Source organism: Cyprinus carpio, chromosome B24, assembly GCF_018340385.1.
Source record: "Cyprinus carpio isolate SPL01 chromosome B24, ASM1834038v1, whole genome shotgun sequence".
In the NCBI taxonomy this organism is placed as follows: domain Eukaryota; kingdom Metazoa; phylum Chordata; class Actinopteri; order Cypriniformes; family Cyprinidae; genus Cyprinus; species Cyprinus carpio.
Window position 1 is genome coordinate 22490431 of NC_056620.1, and position 26947 is coordinate 22517377.

The 26947-nt window shown below is 31.7% G+C and overlaps 1 protein-coding gene across 1 annotated transcript in view; it reads right to left on the reverse strand.

Annotated features, from left to right (window-relative positions):
* Nucleotides 1-26947, reverse strand: part of LOC109049302 (solute carrier family 12 member 7-like) — a 65164-nt gene that overhangs the window by 22627 nt on the left and 15590 nt on the right. Inside the window, 6 exon segments of the mRNA XM_042752473.1 lie at nt 444-685; nt 1711-1841; nt 2079-2133; nt 4949-5095; nt 8320-8451; nt 9468-9562. Of these exon segments, the coding sequence (XP_042608407.1) occupies nt 444-685; nt 1711-1841; nt 2079-2133; nt 4949-5095; nt 8320-8451; nt 9468-9562 (802 nt within the window).

Consider the following 26947-nt stretch of genomic DNA (forward strand, 5'->3'; position numbering starts at 1 on the left):
AATAAATATAAAATAAAATCAAATTTTTTTTTAGGTGACTGAAATAAAAATGATTAAAAAAAATCTAGTCCATCATTAGGCAAAGTAATATAAAAAATGCTTAACACAAATAAAATAAAAATAAACAAAATGAAAAAACATTATTTTTAGGTACCGTGAAAAAATAAAATAAAATAAAACAAAATAAACATTATTTTTAGGTAAGTGAAATAAAAATTAAAAAATAAAATAAAATAAAATAAAACAAAATAAACATTATTTTTAGGTAAGTGAAATAAAAATGATTTAAAAAAAATCTAGTCATCATTAGGCAAGTAATATAAAAATGCTTAAAAAATAAAATAAAATAAAATAAAATAAAATAAAAAATTTAAATCAATAAAATCCATAAAATAAAATAAAATAAAATAAAATACCTAAAAAACCTTAAATGTATGACTTACGGAAAAATTGGAGGTTCAAAGATGGTTTTGATGACCCCGGCGTAGATGGCCAGGATGGACAGCACTACACAGGCCAGGAAGACCAGCGCGAGCTTATTGACGTACTTCACACCAACGAACACTACGAGAGCCATGAGCGTCAGACAGCACGTCCCATAAACACGCATGTTATTCAGCAGAGCGTCCGCCTCCTGCGCCTTCTCCTCCGCCTTAAAGATAGCAGCACTGGGCACTATGTACGTCTGTGACACAACACAGAAAGATGATGTTCATTTCATTTTGTAGAACAGAATATCGAGGAAATCATGGGGAAACGATGGGAATGGGACTGGGAATCATTATTAGACATATTCAGTCTCTGACAAATAAGAGTTTTAATCATTTAATGCCAAAGACTCCCAAATATGACCATCCTTTGGTGATTAACTCTCATCCTAAAATTTAAAAGATGCTTTAAATTTGAATGCTCATATAAGCATATAAAGACATTTTATATATAAAGACCCCATTTAGACTGTAAAACACTCACTATATTACATGTGTAAATTATTTAGAAAATATTTAGTTGTTTTATACTGTTCAATTTATTATTTGTTTAGTCTGATTTTTGTTATTTATTTAATTTAAGCATTTTCATTTATTTTAATAATTAATGTTATTTTAATTATTTATTTAATTTAAGCATTTTCATTTATTTATATTTGAATTAATTAATTTACACATTAATGTTAATACAACTTTTTATTGTCACATTTTTACACTGTTTTCTCTTTTCCATGAACCCTTGTAATTTTGTGGTTTTTTTTTTTTAAGACAAGTTAAATAAAAGTGCTTAAAATAAAATTCACAATGTTTCTCAATTTTACATTGGCAGCAAGTCACACAAAAGTGCTTAAATAAAATAAAATAAAATAAAATAAAATAAAATAAAATAAAATAAAATAAAATAAAATAAATAAAATAAAATAAAATAAAATAAAATAAAATAAAAAAGATGTAATTTAGGAAAATAAAATAAAATAAAATAAAATAAAATAAAATTAAATAAAAATTCACCATGTTTTATATCAATTGCAAAAACTAACTGAAAATATCTCATGAATATTCACAGCAATCATTGGATAATTCCTCAAATGATAGTTCAAAGTTATTCTTAGATGATCACTATGTCCTGGTAGCTAATTAGCGGTTTCTAAAATCTCTTGTCTTTGGATTTTCTGGCCCTAATCTGACTGTAACCTTTAACGGTTCCACATTTAACACTCACCAAGAGGATCTCGATAGTCCCGAGGATGTACATGGCGCCGGCGAACGTTGTGCCCAGATAGAAACACAGACCCACAGCGCCTCCGAACTCCGGGCCCAGAGAGCGAGAGATCATGTAGTACGAGCCTCCAGCTGCACAAAAACATCAGCAGTGGAAATGTGACACAAGCCCTTGAGGGTAAAACCAGAAACATGACGACCACATGCAGTGCATTTCTACTGGAAACCATCGCTACATTTGCTATAAACACCATAATCGCTCATGCTGGTTGGGTATTTGAGGTTTAATTTGGTTTTATGCAGATCATGATGTCATTTCCTGTTTAAATACAAGTTGAGAGCGATACATTTAATATGAAAATGTCTTACCTGGAACAACACCGTTTGTAGCAATGGCACTCATTGATATGGCTGTCAACATTGTCTGAAAAAAAGTGTCCACAGTATTTTATTAATTCAGAATAAAAAAAAATCACAAAAAATTGCAAACATTTTAACAAATTACTATTAATTCAGACATTATTTTTTTAAATAAATTGCTTTTCTTATTATTTAAAAAAAAGAAAAGAAAAATAATCAAATTCTAATTCTATTTTATATAAAATAATGCAATATTTACTCAAATTTAAATTGCAAAATATTTTTAAAAAAATATCCACAGGTCTTGTAAATAATTGTAAATAAAATGTAAATAATTATAAGAAAAATCATTATCATTCCAATTCTAATGTGCAATATTACATACAATAAATTAATATTTACTACAATTATTTATATTTGAAAATATTTTTCTTATTTAATAAAAAAAGGATAAGAAAACTGAATATCACATAAATTCTAATGTGTAAGATTATATAAAGTAACGTTTTATTTAGTATCATGTTGATTTCATTGTTAAAATATTTTCCTCATTATTTAATGAAAAATAATCAAAATTTTAAAAGATGTTTTCTTATAAAAAAAAATAAAAAGCGTCTTATATAAAACAATGCAATATTAAGTATAATGTTGATTTAATTTTTACAAATATTTATTCTTATTATTTAAGAAGAAAAAAGAAGAAGAATATATTACATTAGTTTATATTTACCAAACATTAAAGTATTTTACATAATATTAACAATTATAATTTAAATAATACTGTAATGATATTGTAAATAATATTTTAAGGAAGTTTCATATCAAGATCAACTATCATCAGTTATTTTGATATCACAAAGATTATTTTTAGAATAAAAATCGTTCACATTCAGACCAGGAACATGTATTAATAAAGTAAACCGTCAATGAAACTCAATCAGCGTCAGATCAAGATAACAATGTACAACACAATAATGAGGTTCTCCTTTTCTTTTTCCAGGAACGTTTAGTTCTGTTAAAGGTCATCTGCATCTGGCCGTTATGCAATCTGCCCGCTGTGTCTGAGTGTCCTTGAGCCGAACGTCCCGAGCTAAATCCCTGGACTAAAGCCAATTAACAGCCACAGGCTTAACGAGGGAAATAAAGCTGTCTGAATGAAGGAGATGAGAGTGATCTTTACTGGCCAAATACAGACACAGAGAGCTTTCACTGCGCCTGACATTTTTATCAGCACTGTTTCTGATTACATCCACAGTCACACATACAGTATATTTAATAGGAATAACTTATATTCTGATCATGTTAGATTATGCTACAGTGGTTTAGAAATAAATGATAAATACATCATTATTTAGATTATTATTTAAATAGAATGAAATATTAAAATGGAAGAAAAACTTTTGATATTCCAATCAGTTCTAAAAAAAAAAAAAGGCTGAAATTTTAATTTAATTCCTGCCTGTAAAAAATAAAAACATCTAGAATATATATATACAGTACAGGTCAAAAGTTTGGAAACATTACTATTTTTAATGTTTTTGAAAGAAGTCTCTTCTGCTCATCAAGCCTGCATTTATTTGATCAAAAATATACAGAAAAAAAACAGTAATATTGTGAAATATTGTTACAACTTAAAATAATAGTTTTCTATTGAATATACTTTAAAAAAATAATTTATTCCTGTGATGGCAAAGCTGAATTTTCAGCATCATTACTCCAGCCTTCATTGTCACATGTAACATCCAGTCTATCACATGATCATTTAGAAATCATTCTAATATTCTGATTTATTATGAGTGTTGGAAACAGTTCTGCTGTCTAATATATTTGACGAAGTAAAAGGTTAAAAAGAACTGCATTTTTTCAAAATAAAAAAAAAAAATATATAATATATATATTCTAATAATATATTTTCTTTACTATCACTTTTTATCAATTTAACACAAACTATCATAATAAAATGATACTAAATATTCATAAAAAAAAAGCAAGAAAAATATGAATCATCATATTAGAATGATTTCTAAAGGATCATGTGATAATGATCCTAAAAATTCAGCTTTGCATCACAGAAATAAATGATAATTTAAAGTATAAAAAAAATTAAAAACAATTATTTTAAATTGTAATAATATATCACAATATTACATTTTTTTTTCTGTATTTTTGATCAAATAAATGCATGCTTGATAAAAATAGTAATGTTTCCAAACTTTTGACCTGTACTGTATATATGTGTGTGTGTGTGTGTGTGTGTGTGTGTGTGTGTGTGTGTGTGTGTATTTTTGAGCTAAAAAAAATATTTCTGCATATTGTAATCTTTTCATCTCGATCTGCTTCCAAAATAACCTCCTTTTGAAACTTTTAAACATTTGTCATGAATAAAAACTTTTCCTCATTCAGTCAGTTCCTATTAAGTCCAGCAGTCCTGCATTTTTCATTCTTGTTGACCATCCTGTTCCACTCAATAATGCGTTCTATTAAGGAAGACAAACGGGCTGTAAACACTGCTCTGGTATTGATTTACCTTCCTAAACGAGGAAGTAAATACGTCTCGTCAATGCAAGCTTTAATCACACTTAGAAACGTCTCTCTAACGGTCATTTATCTCGAACAGACGTTACATAAACCGGCAGCACTGAGATGTTGATGGTTCCTGTAAGAGCCAGACCTTTAGATCCTGACGGAATCATATAAGGACACTAGTAAGTGAAGGTTGAGGTGAATTAGACGCTTGATCCCTTCGTCCGCTGTGGTTTATAAATAATCAGCGGTGTTAGAGACTTCCGAGCACAGGAGATTTCAGATGAAAGAGGGGCGAGGCGGGATCAGCTACCCCTGAAATCATGCACTCGTACGGTCGTGCGGTCTGGACTTACACACGAGCAGCACATGGACACAATGATAAAGGACTCCAGGATTCCCGCCGTTCCCACGATCCACGTCATTCGCAGGAAGAGAATCACTCCCAGGATGTTCTGCAGGCAGGGCAGGTAGACCCCGATAAACGTCCCCATCTGTGGACTCTGCACACAAACACAGACACATCGCAAAAGAGACGGCATGAGAAATGCATGCTTGAAATGATCGCACATGCATGCAATAATTAGAAAGAAAATCTAAAAATGAGAATCCAGAAAGGTTTTGCACACTAATGCCACTTTCTTTCTTTAGTATTTAAAAAATACACACATGTACCAGCAGTGTTATTTTACCAGTTATAATAGTTTATATTATTCTGAATTAGTTTCTATTTTTAAATGTACTGTTTTCATATTACTTTTTAGTGAATGTTTTAGTAATTTTTAACTAAATTGTGTTTTCGACATTTTTATTAGTTTTTGTTTATTAATTTTTTTTATACGTGACCCAGGACCACAAAACCAGCCATAAGGGTCCATTTTTAAGGGTCATAAGGGTCAACATCATCTGAAAGCTGAATAAATCATCTTTCCATTGATGTATGGTTTGTTAGGAGGACAATATTTGGCTGAGATACAACTATTTGAAAATCTGGAATCTGTGGGAGCAAAAAAATCAAAATACTGAGAAAATCACCTTTAAAGTTGTTCAAATGAAGTTCTTAGCAATGCATATTACTAATCAAAAATTACATTTTGATATATTTACAGTAGGAAATTTACAAAATATCTTCATGGAACATGATCTTTACTTAATATCCTAATGATTTTTGGCATAAAAGCAAAATCATTAATATTGACCCACACAGTGTATTGTTGGCTATTGCTACAAATATACCCCAGAGACTTAAGACGAGTTTTGTGCTCCAGGGTCACATATGTTTGTAGTTTTTATTATTTTTATTTATTTTTTATTTATTTTTTTTCAGCTTAGTTTTGGTTATTTTAGTACTTCAAGTTAAACTAAAGGAAGATAACTGCAAAAAAAAAAAGATTTGCAGTACATTTTGCAAGAAAGTAGAATTTCAGTAAAAAGTTTGATGTTTAATTCAGTGTGTTATGTGCAATTTCTTTGTAATTATTTGAGAAATTTACTAGCAATTAGCAATACTAAAAGTTTTTCAAAGCTTATTTTTTATATTTAATTTCCATTAACATTTATTTTATTTCAAGTAACAAAAATTTTTGTTTGTTTTTGTTTTGGGTTTTTTTGCAGAAAAAAAAAACAATTAGAAATTGCTTGTAAATTTTGCAATTGATTACTAAGAAACAGCAATTAACACATTTAATTAAATTATACATTTTGATACAGAAAACTAAAATAGTCTTGTCTTGTAAAATGTACTCCAATGATCTTTGATTTTCTATTTTTTACAGTGCAGTTAAAATTAATAACTGGATAGAACCCAGAAATCAAAACACTGATCTGAAGAACCTGTAATGAAGCATCAATAGCAATGTTTTAATCTTCAAACAAATATACAACCAAACCAGGAACCTAAACAGCTGAAATAGCTCCTGATAGAAGAAACAAGTGCTTTGATTAAAGAGGAATTTGCAATGTTTAAAATTTTGAATACATATTTAAAAACATCAACCACTATATATGCAATGCAAACCAGATATCAATCTCATACATAAGTGCTGTTGCATCTAAATGGACATTTAAAGCTTTCAGTCTTACGAGAGACGTAATCCATGTCAACCATTCAAATCATAAATGATCCAACTCTGAGACTCACACTCCAGGCATGAGTTCTTGATCAGCTGATTGCTTCAATCTTCATACACAAGTAACATCATAACTACAAAAACCATAACCAACCTGTGTGCAACCAAAAAAAAAAAAAAAAAGCATACCGCGTTGAGCTGATTCGGCTTTAGTCAAATACACTATACAGATGAACCCAAGAGCTTCAGCGATCTTTCCTGATGCAGAGAGCAAAATGTGGATGAACTGCTCAGTTTGACGCAGTCTGAGCATCTGAAGCCCATCATCTCAGGACTAACGAGAGCGTGTTTGTCCAATCACAGATAGACGTCCGGTGACGGGGAGACTGGCTGGGGACTGTGGTTTGTGGCTATCGCCTGGCCATTGCTTCAACATTTTTACTGACTGTCAGCAATAACCACCAGAACTCAAAAAGTTGATGCCCGCTGGGCTTGAAATGGAAATCAAAGAAAAATCATTGCATTTGTGCATGTGTTAATACATCTTTGCATAAGTATTTGCAATTGATGAACCTTAGACGTCATATTTAATTTAATGTGAATAAAACGAGGCTGAGAGTAAAATACTGTTCTGTGTTATGGCATATCAAGTTTTTTTGGATATACATATGGCATCTAGTGTTATTTTAGCATCAATAAGATACTATTTTGGTTTTTATTAATAATTTCAATTAGCTTTTCTTTTTTTTTCTTTTTTTTTCTTTTTTTTAACATTTTCAGTTTTCATTTAAATGTTAGTTTTTAGTAAATTTGTTGTGGATTATAGTCGATTTTTTTTTTATGTCTATATACTTTTTTTTTAATTTTTATTTTAGTTGTAATTATTTTAGTACATCAAGACAAAATGAGAAATGATACCTTGGCAACTAGCTGAAAGCATTTTTACAAAAATCAAAAATTTATTAAACATTATTTAAATATTACTAATTTTGCTTTTTAGTACAAAATAGAAAACAAAAACTGATTTTAGTTTTACAAACAATCAGAAATGTTCTGTAATTTTTTTACATTTCAGTTTATTCATTTTTAGTTTTTTTTTTGCTTTTTAGTACAAAATAGAAAAAACTAAAATAAAACAAAAAAAATCAGCCTTGTCAACTAGCTGAAATAAAATAATTTAAAGAGCTTTTTAAATATTTTATTTCAGTTTTAGTGGCAGTTAACTATATTAACTCTTAATCTCCAAAGATTTAAAAAAAATATATATATATATTTTTTAGCCAACTCATAATAACCCTGGTTCAGACTAAGGTTTATTGCATTTCCTGAATGGTGAAATGAAACAATGTAACTATGAGAAGTTCAGGTCATTTCCGACATGTTTCCGTAATCAGACATTCCAAACGATCTGAACCTGTATTCATTTCCTGTCGTTTTTTCAACAAAGGCTAAAGAATGCTGAGAATGTGTGTCTCTGATTTGTTTTCGATTAGAGTACACAGACACAAAGCTCAAACATCCTACAGAAAGCTCGGCTTCACATGTGTCTCTCACTCAGGTAACTTCATGTCTAGAGATGAAGGAAATGGTCTGAAAACTTAAGTCTCTGTTACCTTGACAAATTTCTTAATGACACCTAAATCCTCTCCGTCTGTTACCTTGACTGTCTTCTTCTTGGCACCTTCATCCTCGTCGGCCTCCTCGTGTTCCCGGACGCCCTGCGTGAGGTTCGTGTAGTTGGCCAGTTTGTTGAGCAGTGAAGACACCATGGGATTGCTGTCCATCTCCTCCTGAAAGGGTAAAGGTCATGTGTTTGATGAAAAACTGCAAACCAACAAACACAAGCGATGCATTTCAAACCTCATTTCAAACAATGTCTCGTAAAAACCCAGAGTAAAAATACATGCAGGCACCAAAATCAAAGGACGTAATAACAGCTCTGTCTGTCCGAAATCATAAAATTATACAAAAATAAACTTCATGACCCATGAATGACTTTATTTGTGATCATAAACATGAAACGAGAATGTGGAAAACAGAGTAGAGAAAAGCCATGGTGGCTTGAAAATAAACACAGAGTTTGTTCAGACTTCAATGCAGTAATAAAAATATCACAAATATCTTACTAAGAACATCTTCATATTACACCCTAAAATCAAAAGAATAAAAAAAGATATTATGCCAGTTTTTTGTTTGTTTATTTATTTATTTTTATAATATTAATATTCTTGAATAATGACATTATTTTAGATCTTATTACACCAAAAATCACGTTTTTGTAATGCAAATATATGTAGTACTTTTATTTTGTTAATAAAAAAAATACTTTTTTTGTTATTAATATATTGTATTACATTATTTTAGCTCATTGCCACCGAAATTCATATTACCGTAATGCCAAAAATATTATATATTTAAGTTATATTATTATATTACTTAAATTATAAAATATAAGTCAAAGTGGTATTTATTGTACTATTAAAATTATTATTGAATCGGTAATTAGTTATCATAATTTTATATTATAATTAGAATTTAGTTTGTAAATACTAATTAGTGTTTTATTATCTTAATTAGTATAAAAAATGAAAATGCCTAATTTAAATTAAAAAAAAAAAAAAAAAAAAAAAAAAAAAGCTAAACTAAACCGTCAAGATGATTTGCTGAAATTAAAAATTTGAGTATAAATGTGCAAAATTGCAATGGAACCAAAAAAAAAAGTAAAATACAAACAAATCATTTGCAAAAATACAAACATAAATAAAATAAACGTATTCAATAATATTGAAGTTAAGTTTGAAGATACCTCAAAAAGTGCCATGTTTTTCCCATCATACAGAGTTCCCTTATCATCATCTGCGTTATTGATGAACGGGCTGCTTTCCCTTGGGTTTCCATCACCTGTATCAGACAGACAGATGGAGAGAGCAACAGAACAAGAGAGAAAGAGAGAGAAGACATGATTACAGCTGACTGCAGGAGATTTGCCACTAAAATGCTGTTTGCTTGTGAAGAGAGAGGCGTTTATGGTCTGTTATCTGTGCTCTCTTGGGTAAATTAGGAAAAATAAACTTCCTATCATCGCCGCCGGTCAGACGTAATGATTTTTCTATAATTAGAGCATGATGGTGATCAATGTCCTCCGGTTCACTGGTCAATCTCTGTGACATTCAGAGAATCTGATGTCACTAAAGCACTTCTAAAACCTCAAAACGTATAGCTGAAAACATGCAATTACTCGGAGGTGGACGGCGCTCGCTCACTGATCCGCCTGGGCTTGTGCTTATACATAGATGCTAAATTGCAGTGATTTAAATAAACATCTGGACTGGGCTGCGTCACTATAGGATTTATTTTCAGATTACATCGCTTTATTCATTTCCTCAGACCTATAATTTCCAAGCAGCATATAATTCAGCTTCAGAACGACATGCTGTTCCAAGAGTTTCTTAGATTAATCTTTTGTAACGCCGCAGATGCTGAATTAAATACGTTTGAACAGTTTAACTTTGTAGACAGCGAAGTCCAAGAGTATAATTAATGGTAAAGAAAAAAAGCTTTTGGAAACTACAAATGTGACTGTTTTCTAGCTCGAAGATCCATCAAAATCTGTGCATGTTGTCTAATAAGTCTGGCATTGTATGTTATGATTATTGTTGGCTTGCTTCTCGGTTCTTTTCGGATAAAAGCATCAGCAAAACACATAAATGTAAATGTATGATTATGCAATGAAACCACAAGATGCTCTAATGTGCATAAGAGTCATTTTTCATACCGTCTGAAACAATAGTGCATTTGCAAACTGGTTTGAAACACATTTATGAAATAATTCCAAGGAGAAGATGTATTCAAAGTGATTCTGAAGTCACAGCTCACTCTAAATACATGAATGCATGACATTTACACAAATGCATCTGACTGACATTTTTATTTAAAGCACCTTTACATGCATTCAACATAGACATTAATCAGTAAGTGTGTGTTTTAGCGTCATGTTTCTACCGGTTGAGCCACAATCTCCAGTTCTACAACTACACCAGGACAAAACATACTGGCTAAGATGGTAAGAACCTGGGTGAGGTGTTTAACTATGATGACTATGCAGAATCGAAGCAACTATAAACACCTAAAAGATATAAAGCCCTAAGAAAACAGGTGAACAGGTTCCTAACAGGGAATGTTCTAGAAAAGTTATGAACATAACAAAACATTCTTCTAGTAACATTAATAAAATGTTCGTTAAATGTTATCTGGTATTTAACAGCATTCTCAATGCATTAGCACAAAAACATGATTTATACATTGTTTATGTAACATTTTGTCTGACTGGAACATTTAAAAAAAAAAACAGACAAACATCTATGGAGACAGATTAGTCTCAAATATAATTCACGCAAAAAACACGATTCACACATGCGTAAACAATCTCACATGCATGAAACCTAATTCACGTACACACAAAAAAAAATTCACGTGCATGAAAAAAAAAATATATTCACAAAAAGCAATTCACATGCGCAAAATAAAATTATATATTCATAAAATACATTTCACAAATGCAAAACACAATTCGTAGATATACAACTGTGCACAAAAACCTTTGAATGTTTAAAATGTACGAGTGTCTGAATGTACAAATCGTCATTTACTACGAATCCACTCGGATTTGTGTGTGTGTGTTTTTGAGATTTTCCTGGCAGAGCTCTCTTCCCACGTGGGTCTGTCGTACTCTTTAGCCAATCAGATGCGAGCTTAACCATTCAGAAACCAATCATATCATAAACCATTAGGTTTGCATGCATAATGAATTGTTACTAGTAATCATGTGTGAATCGCGACCCAAACTGGAAACTTTTTGCGTGTGGAATTATATTTGAGACTAATCTTTCTGACGCCAGAAACATCCAACTAAACTGATTAGCAAACCTGTCTGACTTAAATCTAGTTGTAGAAAACTGCCATCGTAAATCTTGCAGAGAACCGATCTTCACAGTTATGTTTGCAAAGTAAGTATTATAAATTATGGAACATTCCCTTCAGGTTTCTCTCTATGTGTGCATGCATTCTTATTTTTTGATATGATTGGGTGGATTGGTACAATTATTGGCTAAAAGTACGACCAGACCCACGTGAACATTCAGGATAGTATAAAACATTTTAGTAACTTCATGTAGGCCAAACTTTTTATCAGAATCACGTTTCAAGTGCCTTTCGTAATATATATCTATATATAGAAAGAAAAAACTTCATACCATAATCACTATCCAATTAACTTTCTTGACTTTATATATATCAATAAACTCAAAAGGCAGGTTGAATCGTGTTGTATCTTTAGAATTGAAAAGGGTTAATCTGTCTCCATACCCTCTTTGTTATAGAAAACTTGAACATGTTTTTGTCTTGAAAATATTGTAAGGTAACTCTACATTCTTAGACCCATTAAAAAAACGGCAGAGGATATATTGAGAACAACTTGATGGGAAACATGGCTACATTTCTCCAAATCTGCTTCAGATGATTCAGACCTACTTCATCTACATCTTTATCAGAATTTCAAGGCCTGAGGTTATATGTATCTTTAGATTGAAGGTTTTTCAGCAGTTTTTGTGGGTAACCTATTCCTATACAGAACCATAGAGGTCTATTGTGATTTTGATTTGACATTGTGAAGTGTAAACCCATCTACTCACTTAAAAATCTAACAATCAACAATATATACAGACAATTGACAAATCAATCCAAAACTACACAAAATTTCACACTCACATATGCATCTATGACTACAGACATTTGATACAGTAATGCCAAATCTCACGAGACGTGATCCACTTTCATCAAAATGACCTAGATTACAGACATGCTTATATCACTGCAGACATCACAGCCCTTCATTCAACTGAACTTCATTCAAATGCTGCACAATGTGCTCCTTTCATCCAGAGATACACGCACGGAGAATAAACGAGTGAGCAAAACAGAAAGCAGAACAGAAACGATGAATAAATGGATGGACATTTGGCTCCAAAAAAAATGTTAGCTTTTCTTTTACTCTGTATTTTGTGTGATTTTCCAGGGAACTAAATAAATAAATAAAAACCTTCAACAAAAATTATTAGCAAGTTACAAAAACAAATGCATAAAAAAAGTATGCAAATTTAGTTTAAAGAAAGATTTTTAAAAATTGAGTCAATATACATTGTCTGAAACATGTCTTAAAATTTTATGCTTCTTTTCCAAAGGATGTGCATATATTTTTTACTGGAAAAAAAAAAGATAAAAATACTATTAAGAAAAGTTATTTTTGCCGTATCTGCTGAGGAAATGTTGCTGAAGATTTGCATGATCACAGGGAAAAAAAGACAAAAAAAAAAAAAAGTGTAATTCTTGTTAACCATCTAAACAACTCTGCATAAGCTGGAAAACATGCCATGCCTAGCTGTCATAAACTCTACTGCAACTGGAAACTCGGGGAGGTTTTATAGTTCCATTACAATCAGTCTCAGGTGAAACCATGGAAGAACCAGACGGCTCTGATGGTAACAGCCAAAATTACCAACAAGATCACTGAGTTCATCCCATCAGCAGCGCTGCACTGCATGTTCGTGGCTTAAGACGATTCCTCTTCCAGGCACGACAGAGGAGGCGCTTCGGCCCAGTGTTTACAAACACTCTAATTGTAGACATCATGGACGTAAAAGATCAAATATAGCAATAATCTCAGCGAGAATTCAGCCTCCTTAACTACCGAGACTAAACTGGATGCTGGTGGTGACAACAATGATGGATTATCAATTGATTCTAATAAAAGTAACCCTTCTTTTGCAAGTGACAACATCATAGATGGCCAAATGCATGCCTTTAATACAGCAAATAATAATTTATTTACTGGAGTAAGTTGTTCTGCAGCAGTTGACACATGATTTGAGGAAACATCCATCTCTCTTGTTAATTTAATACATGATCAACTGCACCATTTTCACCTGCTGGATATAAAACAGGTAAAAAAAAATTCTAAAATAAAATCCTGAAGTCACATTTTTCACATAATTGAAAAATGTAATAAAATAAAATAAAATAAAATAAAATAAAATAAAATAAAATAAAATAATAAAATAAAATAAAATAAAATAAAATAAAATAAAATAAAATAAAATAAAATAAAATAAAATAAAATACAGAATGAAATAAATGAAACAAAATACAAAATAAAATTAAACTAAAACAATTAAATAAAAAATAAATACAACACAAAACATAGTTAAATGAATTTAAGTTAAATAAAAAACAAAATAAATAAGAAATAAAACAGAATGAAAAATTACAAATAAAATAACAGTATAAAACAAAACCAAATAATAAGTAAAACTGAATAAAATAAAACTAAATAAATAAAATGAAGTCAAATAAAATAAAAACCAGAAATAAAATATATAAAATAAATAAAACAGAATGAAAAATTAGAAATAAAATAAAATACATCATAAAACAAAATAAGAAGCAAAATGTCAAATAAAATTAAAAAAAACAGAACAAAATGAGAAGAATATGAAATAGAATCAAAATTAATTTTAAAATTAAAATAAAAGAAAATAAATCACCTGCACTAACTGCTCATAATAAGCCACCAGTGCAAACCAACACAGCAGAGTCTCACGTCTTCTCAGGGCAACGCTGACGGGGATCTGAGCTGACCGTCAAGCCCTTGAGTTCATCAATCCTTCGATACAGACTCACTGAGATGACACAGCTGAGGATTTCTGTATTTAACATCAGAACAGACAACAGCTCCACCTGAAAATCGCTCCATTTAATGGTCCAGTGGATCTGACACTCAGCGCAGGGAGGTCATGCAAATGTGAAACATTGAGGCACAGGCATGCAAACACACCTTTGATTTACCATTAATTCTCACATTAAGAATCCATGTTAATGGTTTCCTTTCCAGGCACATAACAGTTTGAGTTTTCAACAATACAACTAAGAACCTTCTTGATGACTCTTTTACAATAGACGCACGAAACAATTGTCACAAGAAAGGTTGAAATTAACATCTCAGGTAGAGCAGGGCATTAACAAGGACCGTGAATCACAGTCTCTATGGTAATAAATGGCCACATACTCTATTTATATCAGCTAAGCTCTCTCTCGTTCTGATCTGTAAGCGGCCTACGAGAGCTTGTTTTACACCGGCTGACTGAGCAAGAGACGCTGGCAGAAAGAGTCACTCCAATCCCGTTATCCAACACGGATGTCCAGCAGTTAGAAGACCCTGAAGTCTGACGAAGTAAATAAACACAGTCTACAACTGATGATAGTAATGCTGCCGCTCTCTGGACACAGCCTTTAAAATGACACTCAAACTCAGTTCACAAGATTCAGATCGTCAAAAAGAATGAATGAATCAATGAATGAATCAATGAGCGAGCAAAACAGAAAGCAGAGATGAATCGATGAATAAACGGATGGACATTTGGCTCCAGGTAGATGAAAAACTGTAGATGTTTTCTTTGTTTGTCGGGAGATTCTTTTGAATGGGTATCCAGCAATAAATAAATAAATAAATAAATAAAAAGATTAACATCCCTAAAACAAGGTAATGTTACAAAATAATATAAATTTATAAATGATTTTCTTTTTCTTGTTTGCAGCTCAGTTGATTTCAAACCTTAAAAAAGTCACTTAAAGTCAGCTTAGAAAAGATGTTTAGGCTATTTTCTGACTTACATTTAAACACCAAACTATCTTATATTTGAGAAGTTCCACAAATGTATAAAACATTATCATTTATATTCTGTTGTGCAACATTTATACCCAAAATATATTGTTTCAGTTGCCTTTGAAGATCTACAAAGTAACTTTAATGTCTATTAAAAAAAATAATAAAAAAAATAGCTTAAAGCAACTTGTCACTGCTTTAAATGATCACTTTTAAGTGAGCTTAGAGGATAAATTGTGGTAAAATTCTGAATGATAACATTAAAATATCTTATTCTAGCTGATTGTGCTCAAAGTCAGTTTACAATATTCTGATCATCAACATTTAAATAGCAAAATATATTCTAGAAAGTTCAAACAACTTCTAAGGGAGTTTTTATGTATTAAAACTTAAGTATTACTAAGAGCTAAGATAATATAGCTAATATAAGTAAAGTTTAAAAAGACACTTAAAAAAAGAAATCACCAAAATATATCATTGTGGATAAACTGCAAAGTTCCAGAACAGCAAATAAACATCTACTAAAGTAAAAACAAAGACTAGCTCAATGCAACTCGTCACATCATTCAGAACATCACTTAAAGTCTGTTTAGACAGGCTTATACTCTGGCTGACAACATTAAAATGGAAAACGATCTTGTTCTAGATGACTGATATAAGTAAATAAAGTATGGACAATGACTTGTTCAATGCAACTAGTCACATCATTCAGAACATCGCTTAAAGTCGGTTTAGACTTGCTTATGGTCTGACTAACATTAAAACGGAAAAATATCTAGGTTATATTCTGGTCGATGACATTAAAATGACAAAATATCTAATTCTAGCTATAATTATCAAGTCCCAGAACAGCAATTCCACATTTACTAAAGTAACAACTACAACTAGTTCAATGCAACTAGTCACATCCTTCAAAACGTCACTTAAAGTCATTTTAGACATGCTTCTTCTCTGGCTGACAACATTAAAATGGAAAAACATCTACTTGAGATGTTCCAGAAGGGTAATTGTACATCTACTGAAGCAAATAAACAAGATCTAGCTCGGCATCTTCAAACATATCACGTAAAGTCCAATCAGAAAAGGTTAGATTCTGGTTGACAACATTAAAACGGCAAAATATCTCATTTTAGATACCTGTGATGTTTCAGAACAGCAATATCACATCTACTGACGAAAGAATGAAGACGAGCTCAATGCAACTGGTTGCTTTAGAGAAGCTGTTCAGGTTATATTCTTGGCTTAATATTCATATTAAAAATGCAACTAGTCACATCTTTCCAAATGTCACTGACAGTCATTTTAGGAAAGGTTATTCTGGTTGACAAAATTAAAACAGCAACCACCTGAGACGATCCAGAAGTGCAGTTGTACATTTGTTGAAGTAAAAACGAGGTCCAGCTCAACAGAGACGATCGCAACTTTCAAGAACACCGCTTAAAACGATAACTGAAGTAAGAACATTGGCATTAATTACAATAGAGCAGCACTATGAACACTGACGCCGAACACTTACCCCGCGGACAGGAGCTCGACCCCGGCTCCATGCTGATGGAGAGAGAGGCTGAGATGGGTCTGCCGAGGGTCTCAACTATCTGTGCTCTGATGATCAGCGCCTGTGACGCTGCCAATAAAACGCCAGAGACATCAGTCCCTGAGCGCTTGATCCCTGTGATCTTAAACCACTCACCCAGACACGGGGGAGGAGCGAGAGAGAGAGAGAGAGAGAGAGAGAGAGAGAGAGGGATAAAGAGATATAAAGGTGGGAAAGTGATTGATGGAGGCCACAGAGAGAGAGAGAGAGACGGCGTGTCACCACACTAAAGATACGCTCAGTATCATTAGAAATAAGTGCATCAGAAATAATAATTAGACACTTTCTAACAGGCATATCTGATATAAAAAAGCAAGAAAAATAACATGCATCGGTACTGTGTTGGGTCACCACTCTATGTCAAAAATTATAATAATAATAATAATAATAATAATGTGTATAATCATATTATTATTTTTAATATCATATTATTATTTAAATAATTTATATAATTATATTTTTTAATTATTTATATATTGCAGTAAATAAATGTATTTATTTATTTAAAATGCATTTATTTAATATATTTAATTAGTAATGAAATTGCATAGCTTAGCAAAAAATGCATAGCATTTCCATTATAAATTATACATAAATATACATTAAATAAATTTAATATTTTATATTATAGTAAATCAATTATTTTTTTAAATTAACATTTATTTGAAATGCATTTGTTTAAAATGAAATTTGTTGCAATATTATTATTTTTTTACGTCAACAAGATTTTTCATCATTTAAATTCACATTTTTGCCTCATTAATCTTATGTTAAATGGTTATTATATATGAAAGTTTATTATATATTTATGTAAAAATATGTGTATAAATATAGTGTGCATGTATACACACACACACACTAGATTATAGATTATTGCTTTATTGCAGGAACTCACTTTACGAGTGCCATATTAATTGCTACTCATCTAGTGGCTCTTCATCAGTATGTGAACTAGGTAGTAATCACTTAACCAGATTAACCAAATCCTGTCCTGTTTAGAAAGCGAAGCAGGACCTGAGGAAGGAAGGCCTACACAGACAGGAACTCTTCATTTACAACTCTGACCTAAAAACAGACCTAAACACAAGAGAGGAGGTTGCAGCTTATCTGTATGTTTAGTGTACTTAAGAAACAGACACTAAACCCTCTGTTTAAATCCAAACAGTGACCCAAAAATGGAAATCTTCACAATATGTGATTAAAAAGTTATAGACACAGGCTTTCTTTTTTTACTGTTTTAAAATATCTGATTTTTCCGTGGGTTGGTCAAACGTCAGCCGCGGCGCTGTAAGCCGTTAAAGCCTTCAGGTAAAGGAGCGTGTTACGTAACAGAGCATGCTGGGATTGCGGGGGCCGTGAGGGGGAGTTCAGTGATCTCACACACTCAAGAGACACTCATTTAACCCCAGTGTGACTTCAGCTTCATGAGTGTGAACCGCTGCATTTCATCAGGTACTGCATCAGCACAAAAAACTAAATCACATCTGTTTTATTATAATATAGATCATCTGTACGGTAATCTATATACTGTGTGTAGAAATAAAATATGCATTCATTCACCTGAAGTAGTCAAATTCTTCATATTATCATCGTATTATAATATTATAAATTATGTTACAAATTATATATTTTTAATAAAATTTGTTGTTATTATTACAGTAATTACAATCATAAATAATAACAACAAATAATAAAAACTAATGGTTATACTTAAATATTTAATATAAAAATTTTGGCATTACAATATTATTTTATAAAAAATTAATAATTTATTAATTAATAATAATAATTACAACAACAAAAAATATAAAAATGAAAAACAAATAATAACAAAAAATAATGATACAATTTATATTTATAATAAATTAAATAATTAAATAATTTCATATTTAATATTAATAACTTAGTACTTTGGTAATATTTACTTTTATTTACTTTTTATAAATTTTTAATTGTATATTAATTATTATTATAATTATTATTTTATTATAAATAGTTACTTATAAATATATTATATTATTTTAATTATTTTTTTATATATTTTTATATTATATTAATATTATATTATAGTATTTAATATTATTTTTAATAAATTTAACTATTATATAAGTTAGTAAATGTTTATATTATAATAAAATTAAAAAACACAAATACATAATATCTATTAATAATAAAATAAATAAAAATTAAAAATTATAATAATAAAATAAATAATAATAATAAAAAAATATTGACATTAAAATAATATTATATTTAATAATTACAATTAAAACAATACTGATTTTAATACTTCATTACTTTTAATACTTACAATTATATTCAATATTCATATTTTGGCATTATTTTTATTATTATTATTATTATTATTATTATAATAATTATTATTATTATGTAGAATATGACCCCTTTAGAAGGATCAAGACCGATTTAAATGTTGCAATCTTGCTTTAATAATCATGTGGCAAAAGAACTGTAGCCTAAAGCCCAAAGCTGAGGATTTTAATTCTGTCTGACAGTCATTATTTCTGTCTGTCACAAACTCTTCATATCCCACGTATTTGCTCTGACCTACAGAAAATAAAGAACCAGGACACAAGGATGTTATTTCATTCAACACAGTCACTATTATGAGAACAGAAATCAACCATATGACTAAATCAAACAAACCTTAAAAACAATTCCATGCATTTTAACAAGCAGCATCATTCAAAAAAAAAAAAACAAGCTAAACAAAGTGACTAACAAGTGAAGCCTAAAGTCAAAAACAAAGATATCACTTGTGCAAATGCAAGATCTTATCGCTCTAAATGTTTTAACAAGAGTAAGGTTTCTCCAGCAGAGGGGATCAGTGAGTCACTGACAAAGCTTTAAATCAGTCTGTCCTACTATTACCTGAACAATGTTCATATTGCAAACTACTCACACTACTGCCTAAGTGTAAAGTGTACATATACAGTGCACAGCATGCAGGTTTTGTGTAGGCTATGCACGAATGATGGAATAATGGACTTCACCTTCCATTTCCAGTGGAATGAATGAACTGGAAGTGAAATCACCTCGTTATTGACTTAATATCTGAACAGCCTTGAAAAAGACAATAAACATGCAAAATGACATGCTTAAGTAATGCAAAAGTCAATGTTTTTCCTTGTATATTCCTGCAAAAATGTCTGTTCATTAAGATTTCTAATTGAGTTTCTAATGGGCTCCAGCAGCTGTGTTTCCAGCCGGGGATTTCTGTGCGTCAGTTAGAGCTGTTAAACTGAGGAGTAACTTCATCTTGATGCAATGGCAGCAGTGAATCAGCGCAGCGGGAATAACAAGCACAGATTAAACCCACGTTTAAACGGAGAGCAGCTACTGCCAGAGAGGGCAAAGAATGCCATGCAAAGATTGACTGGAGTGATTTAGTGAGCTGTTTTCAGTGTGTCCAGGTCCAGATACTCCTGCACACAATCACACTGCAGCTCTGCATGACTAGCTATTAAAGAGTCCATTACAGACATGACAGAGCAGGACTAAGTGGTGTTTTGCATGAAGGTCTGTGTTCCAGAACAAACTCCACACCAACTTTGACTTCTTATTTCTTGTGCACTCTGATCATAGGCGGAAATCCCAGGGGGGTCAGAAATCACGACTGAAACCTTGCTTTTGGCTATTCTCGGGGGATAATCTTGAGGCAGTTTATGAGAAGAATTCATTTTGTAGCCCATCTACATTCCAGACTTCTGATCTGATGGAAGGGAAAAAACTAAAGCTAACCCTGCCCTGACTTAGATTATTTTTAAATGCTTTTTATGTAAAGCACTTTCAGTTACCATTGTGCATGAAATACACAGAACTTGCCTTGCCGAGTTATTTAAAGGCGTCATATGATTCGATTTCAAGTTTTTCTTTCTCTTTGGAGTGTTACAAGCTGTTCGTGAATAGATAAGATCTCTAAAGTTGCAAAGACTAAAGTCTCAAACCCAAAGAGATATTCTTTATAAAAGTTAAGACTCGTCCACACACTCCTAAAATGCCTCGTTTAAACACGCCCCCACATGTCTACATCACTGTGTGGGAAGATTTGCATAACGGCGCCCAAATGTTCATGCAATGAAGGCGTAACGTTTATTCTCGCTGTAGTATTGTTGCCGCTGCTGCCATGTCGTGGAGACGCTGTGTGTTTTGTTGTGAAAGCGAAAATACTTTGTTTGGCCTTCCAAAAGATGACACGACTAGAAATCAGTGGTTAAGTTGTATTTCAACACTATTCCAGAATAGTTCAACCCAAATATTCAGACATGTGCAGTGCATTTTATGGAGGCATAATGTACAGTACGTGGAAAATAATGTGTTTTTTAAACCTTAAACCGCGTAAACACATTTCATTACACAAAATACACCAAATAATGTTCTTTTTTAGAACCAGGGTTATTGCAGTTAACTAAACATAAAACTAAAACCTTAAAATAAAATAAAAAACATTTAATTTCTTAAAATAAAATAAACATCTAAAAAAAAAAAAAATTAAAAACGTCAACTTTTTTTCATCTAATTGCCAAGGTTTTAAATTGTTTATTTTTATGTATCAAGTTTTTAATTTCATATTTAGTTTTCTTTTTAATTGTAGTTAGTTTTATTTGTGTCAGTTAATTTCAGTGAAACTTAGGGGTTTTTTTGTTACTTTTTAACAATGTGACTTTTTATTCATTTTTAATTCAGTTGCATTATTTATTGTTATTCTTAGTTATTATCAAGATAAATGAAAATGAGAAATGTTGTTTTGACAACTAGCTGAAATATATATATTTATTTACATTTTATTTATTAAACTGTTTATTTTACTGTCATTATGTTATTAAATACCCTTTTTAGTGGTTGTTGTTTTGTTGCTGTTTGTGTAGAGTGTAAGTATTTCTGTTAGTATTGCATTTTCTCCTTCCCTTTTATTTAATGTAGAATGCTGCTCATGCATAATTTGCATCACATGATAGATCCTTTATCGTATAACTCTGTTTTTCTTTCTACTTCGAGTTAACCTTGTTCTATTCCCATTTGCTGCATGGACCTGTTTATTGGAAAGAGAAATCATTCACATATTAAGAGTTATAAGTACATATACATGTTATCAATCAGGCTGTATGTGTATCTGTAATTATAGAAAAAAGAGAAAAATCAAATTATAAGGGGAAAAACTATAAATGTTACTAAAATAACACTGCAAGGAACAAGTAGGCAAAGACCAAAACTGTATGTGTAAGTAGAAATGTAGGGAAACAACTTTAAATAAAGTACATGATTCATGCTTTCTCTTTTAAAATAGTTTGCTACACAATAAGATACTCAAAAAGAGAAATGTCAAAGGAGTCAGTGTTTGTCTAAACATTTTGACTGACGTGAGTCATGTGACCAACATATGAACAAGAAAAGAAACCCAATTAAATGAACCCTGAGCAGAACCAGGCCTGTTAAACATTCAAACCCTTACAAGGCAGCGGGACGTTCAGTGTGTCTTATTATTAGCACAGGCACTACATTTATAAGGCTGATTGTGCACTGTTATCTGGTTTAAATGCTCATGACTTGAAGGTTATTTCAGGCTGTTGGCTTCTGAGGAAGCCGCCAACCTGCTGAAGGAAAATACAAAATGTTTAGCCATTGCTTTCTCAGACTTTTAGGCTGTAAAAATGAAAGTTTGGGTAGCAAGCAGTTTTCTGGAGGAACTGAAGCTGGGAAAGGGAAAGTGTCCATCAGAGGATGTGGAGCCGGCGGGTCAGCGCTCAATGTGTCACAGCGGCAGGGAAACACACACAGACTCTTATCAGCCGCAGCACATGGAGGCCAGAATCGGCCTGACAGGAAACAGGAAGTACAAGCTTCTGAATGACAACAGATTGGCAAAAAATGTGCTCAACACTCCTGAAACAAACTGTACGAGGGATTCAGATCATCTCTTGTTGGTGTTACCCATGCATTTCATTTAAAAACTCGATTGCAATACTTGATTGCCAGTATTAAAAGAAATCTCATTATTTATTCACCTTCATGCAGTGTTATTAACATTAACTAAACTAAAATTATTAAGACGTGTCTGTTCATTGAAATGAAGTTGAAATGAAATAAAATATAGATATTAGAGGAAAAACCCATTTCATTAGTTCTAATTTTCATATAGTTTAAGTTGAATCACTAAAATTACTAACTGGAAAAAATAATAATACAACTGAAATAAAACTTGAACTAAAAAAGGGTTAAATTAAACCTAAATATAAATATTTAAATTAAACTAAAACTAATAAAAAATTAAAAAGCATATAACAAAATTACTAAAATTTGAAAAAATAAAAGCTAATTCTAAAATATGAATAACAACTATAATATTATTAAAAAAAAACAGTAAAATAACACTGCCTTCTTGTTATTCCAAATCCATACAGTATATCACTTTTTCTGGTAAACACACAAAAATGTGGCTCCTTACCGTAAACAACAATGATTTTCTTCCTCAGTATTTTTGTCTTGTTTTCCAGCACAACAATTCTTAAATCAAAATCAATTTACTAAAGAAGCAAAATAATATAAGTAAATAAACCAGTGTCTGTTTTAAGCACAAACTTGTTTGTTTTTGATATTTGTTCACCTAATATCTTCAGTAATTTTGTTTTTTAAGTAAGTGTATCTTCACATAAAACATCTGTAAATTAGTGCTAAAGGTACCGTGTTAATATGAATTTATCGTACTGATTTTTCACAGGCTTTTTTTTACCCATATTTTGAATGATGTATTGCATTTAGTTGAAATGTCTATAAACTTAACAGAAAATGTCCAAGCAAGAAATTACTACTATTTTTCTGCTGGTTTTTTTATTTTTTCTGCCTGCAGTGTTGATTTATGAATATTTGTACTGGAAAACAAGACAATACTTATTTAGAATTTAGAAGAAAAAAAACACACAACAACAAAAAGAAACAAAAAAAAAACAAAAACATTAATACACATGAACCATATTCCAAGTCATAGCTTTATGTGAATACAAAAAAAACAACAAACAAAAACCAAATATCCTAATTCCAAATGCTTTGGATGAGTTTGGAAATGTTTTCCATGAATAACCTAAATTTTGGTCTGTTCCTCACATAAAACTATAAACTGACCTCAGAAAACATCTAAAAATTCTCCTTTTGTGATCCACAAAAACAGCATACAGGGTTGAATTTACATGCAATAATGAGACTTTTGGGTGATCTATTGCTTTAAGTAACACACATGGATGTGTAAGCAAAATAATGTCAGAATGTCTTAGCTGTGATTATGTAATCAGAAACAAACATGGCTGGTTTATCAGATGCATGAAGTGGAATGTACGACGTTAGGGTTTGTCTCACGTGCAGACGCAGCCGTGGGCGCTGATGTTGTGTAAAGAGGGTGCGGTGTGAACACTGACACACAAACTCACTGCAGGATTTCTACATTCTCCACATCTGGTTGGAGTTACAGTGACAGAGGGGAGGTCTGCAGATCATGACGTCATGGGAAGACAAAAACTACAAAACACATCCTAGAAGATCGAACGAGTCTTTGTGCTCTCGCTGATATCAAGCACAGCCCACAGATACTGAGAGACACAAACAGCAGTGAATATGCAGGACTGCTGATGAAGCTCATAACCAAGACTTCATTTGATTAATAACACTGTCTTTGGCAAGTTAGTTCAGGTTCAAGTTTAGCTGGTACAAATGTGTCTGATGCTTTGTAACATTTACACTGTGATGTCAGTGGTAAGGACTGTTTTACATTATTTACATGGGAAAAGGAGAGAAGAAACATGGAGTATTAGAAAAATACACAGTGGGATGTGTCCCAAACAATTCAATTTATGGAAACATGTTCTTTTAAGTGTAAGCCCAATGTGGAATTCAATTGGACGGAATTTCCTTGCAATACAGCTCGTCCAATCAGAATTTCAAATCAATATTTCAGATTTTTTTGTTTCCATCTCAAGTGTTTCATAATGTAAAACTGTTTTTGCATTGATTTTAGACTTATTCAATGAAAATTGTAAATAAAAGAGAAATAAAATGATTTTTTTTCTGTGGTGGTAGACTTTGCATGGATATCGTCAGCTGTAAGGACTTCTCTATTCATTCATTATTCATTAATTACATGTGAAAACGGCAGAAGAAACATTAAGCGTTATGAAAATATCGAGTGGGACGTGTCCAAAAAGAAAAACATTTTACGTTTTTAAGGTTTTTACAGACATAAAGTATAGCACTCAAATGTTTCAAAAAAACAAAACAATTAGAATCCATAAACAAAACAAAATTTAGATACTAAACAACATTATTATTACTATTTTGAGTCTTTTTTTTTCAACCAAAATTTTCAAAAACTTAAACCTTTTTGCGCTTCCTTGAATAATAAAAATGTAATAAAAACCTTTTTTTTAATAAAAACATTCTAGCAAAAATAACAACAAAAAATTAAAAAAAATACCATAAAACAATCAATAAAACAAACAATAAAACACTTTAAAAATTTTTTTTTTTTTTACAATGAGACAAAGATTTTGTATCAATCTTTAAAGTTCCTCAAACGGTAGCATTCAATCTCGACACGCAAAATAATCTCTTCAGAAAGCAGAAATTCAATGTGCACTCAGTTTGCCCGGTCTTTCTCTTCTAAGCAGTCGTGGTTTCGTAACCAACCGGTGACACACAGACATTTGAAGCCTCCCTCATTACACACACTATGCATGAGAACTGACCTTAAAAATGAGTTCACCTAACCACCAACCACTTCACATCCATGTAGAAATTCATTATTTTCCATGCATACTTTCAAAATCCTCCCTATGCATTAAACAAACACTGCCTACTCCACTTAGAGACAAAACATCTGTGTTTTCACAGCATTAAAAATGCATGTCTTGCAAAAGTTGACGCTGCTAACCTTAAGTATGGACTTACTAATGAGTAAAGAGGTTTCCAACACAGGGTGGAATCGTGATTCACTGCCCTGGAATCATCAAAAATTATATTTTAGAGCCACTAACAATGGTTATCATACGCACAATCTGCTGTGCTGTTTAAGATGTGGACGTTTTTAATAATCATCTTGCTTTTCGCCATAGAATCAGCAGAAAACTGAGACAAATGTGAACCAAACCTGCTGATTTCAGTTTAATTAACATCACACTTACAGTGTTTTCTGCAGCTTTGCATATGCTAGACCTAAAATGATGTTTAATAAAACTTAATCCAGCAATGCAAGTCCATATAACTATATTTATTCTCGCTGAGCTGAAAGCTTTGAGTAGATAAAGCACACGCTGAGAGGGTTTACAGTTACACTGTTATTCAATTTCAGGTTGCCTTTTTCATGGGTGGAGATCTGGAATAATTGGATACAGATGTCGGCCGCAGTGCCGTATCCTAGTAATATGTAATCAGGCAGAAACGCAGGGAGTGAGAGCGCCCTTATCTATCAGAAGCCTCTTGTAGTTACGGCCTGAAATCAGCTCTGTGTGGACACCGTGAGCCGTGACCTTCATCTGTAATGTCCCAAAAGATATACAGACAAAGAGCAGCTCCAGAGATTACGGTGAATGTGAAGGGTGGGGTCTTAAACTCCCACCGGCGGGAACCAACAGGAAGCAAGCAACATGACAAATCAATAGCATTGACTGGAATCTGAGTCCATGTTCATCTCGCAGGAGAGTCAGAGAAGAAAAACAGCCATTGCACAACACTGAAAACTGCCCGCTTACATAACACTTAATATGCATTTAGTTGCTCTACTGAGTCTGTAAAATTTGGGCCGTAATTGTAAGCCAGGGTAGCAATTAGCAGGAGAAAAACCATCAGCTGGTGAATCGTGTAATGAGGGTCAGTTTCTGAAGATGAACTCAATGACCTGGGCTTTTTACACAGCATAATGCACTTTATAACTCAGAGACTGGCACTGGTGCTAGTAAAAACTGGAAAGAAA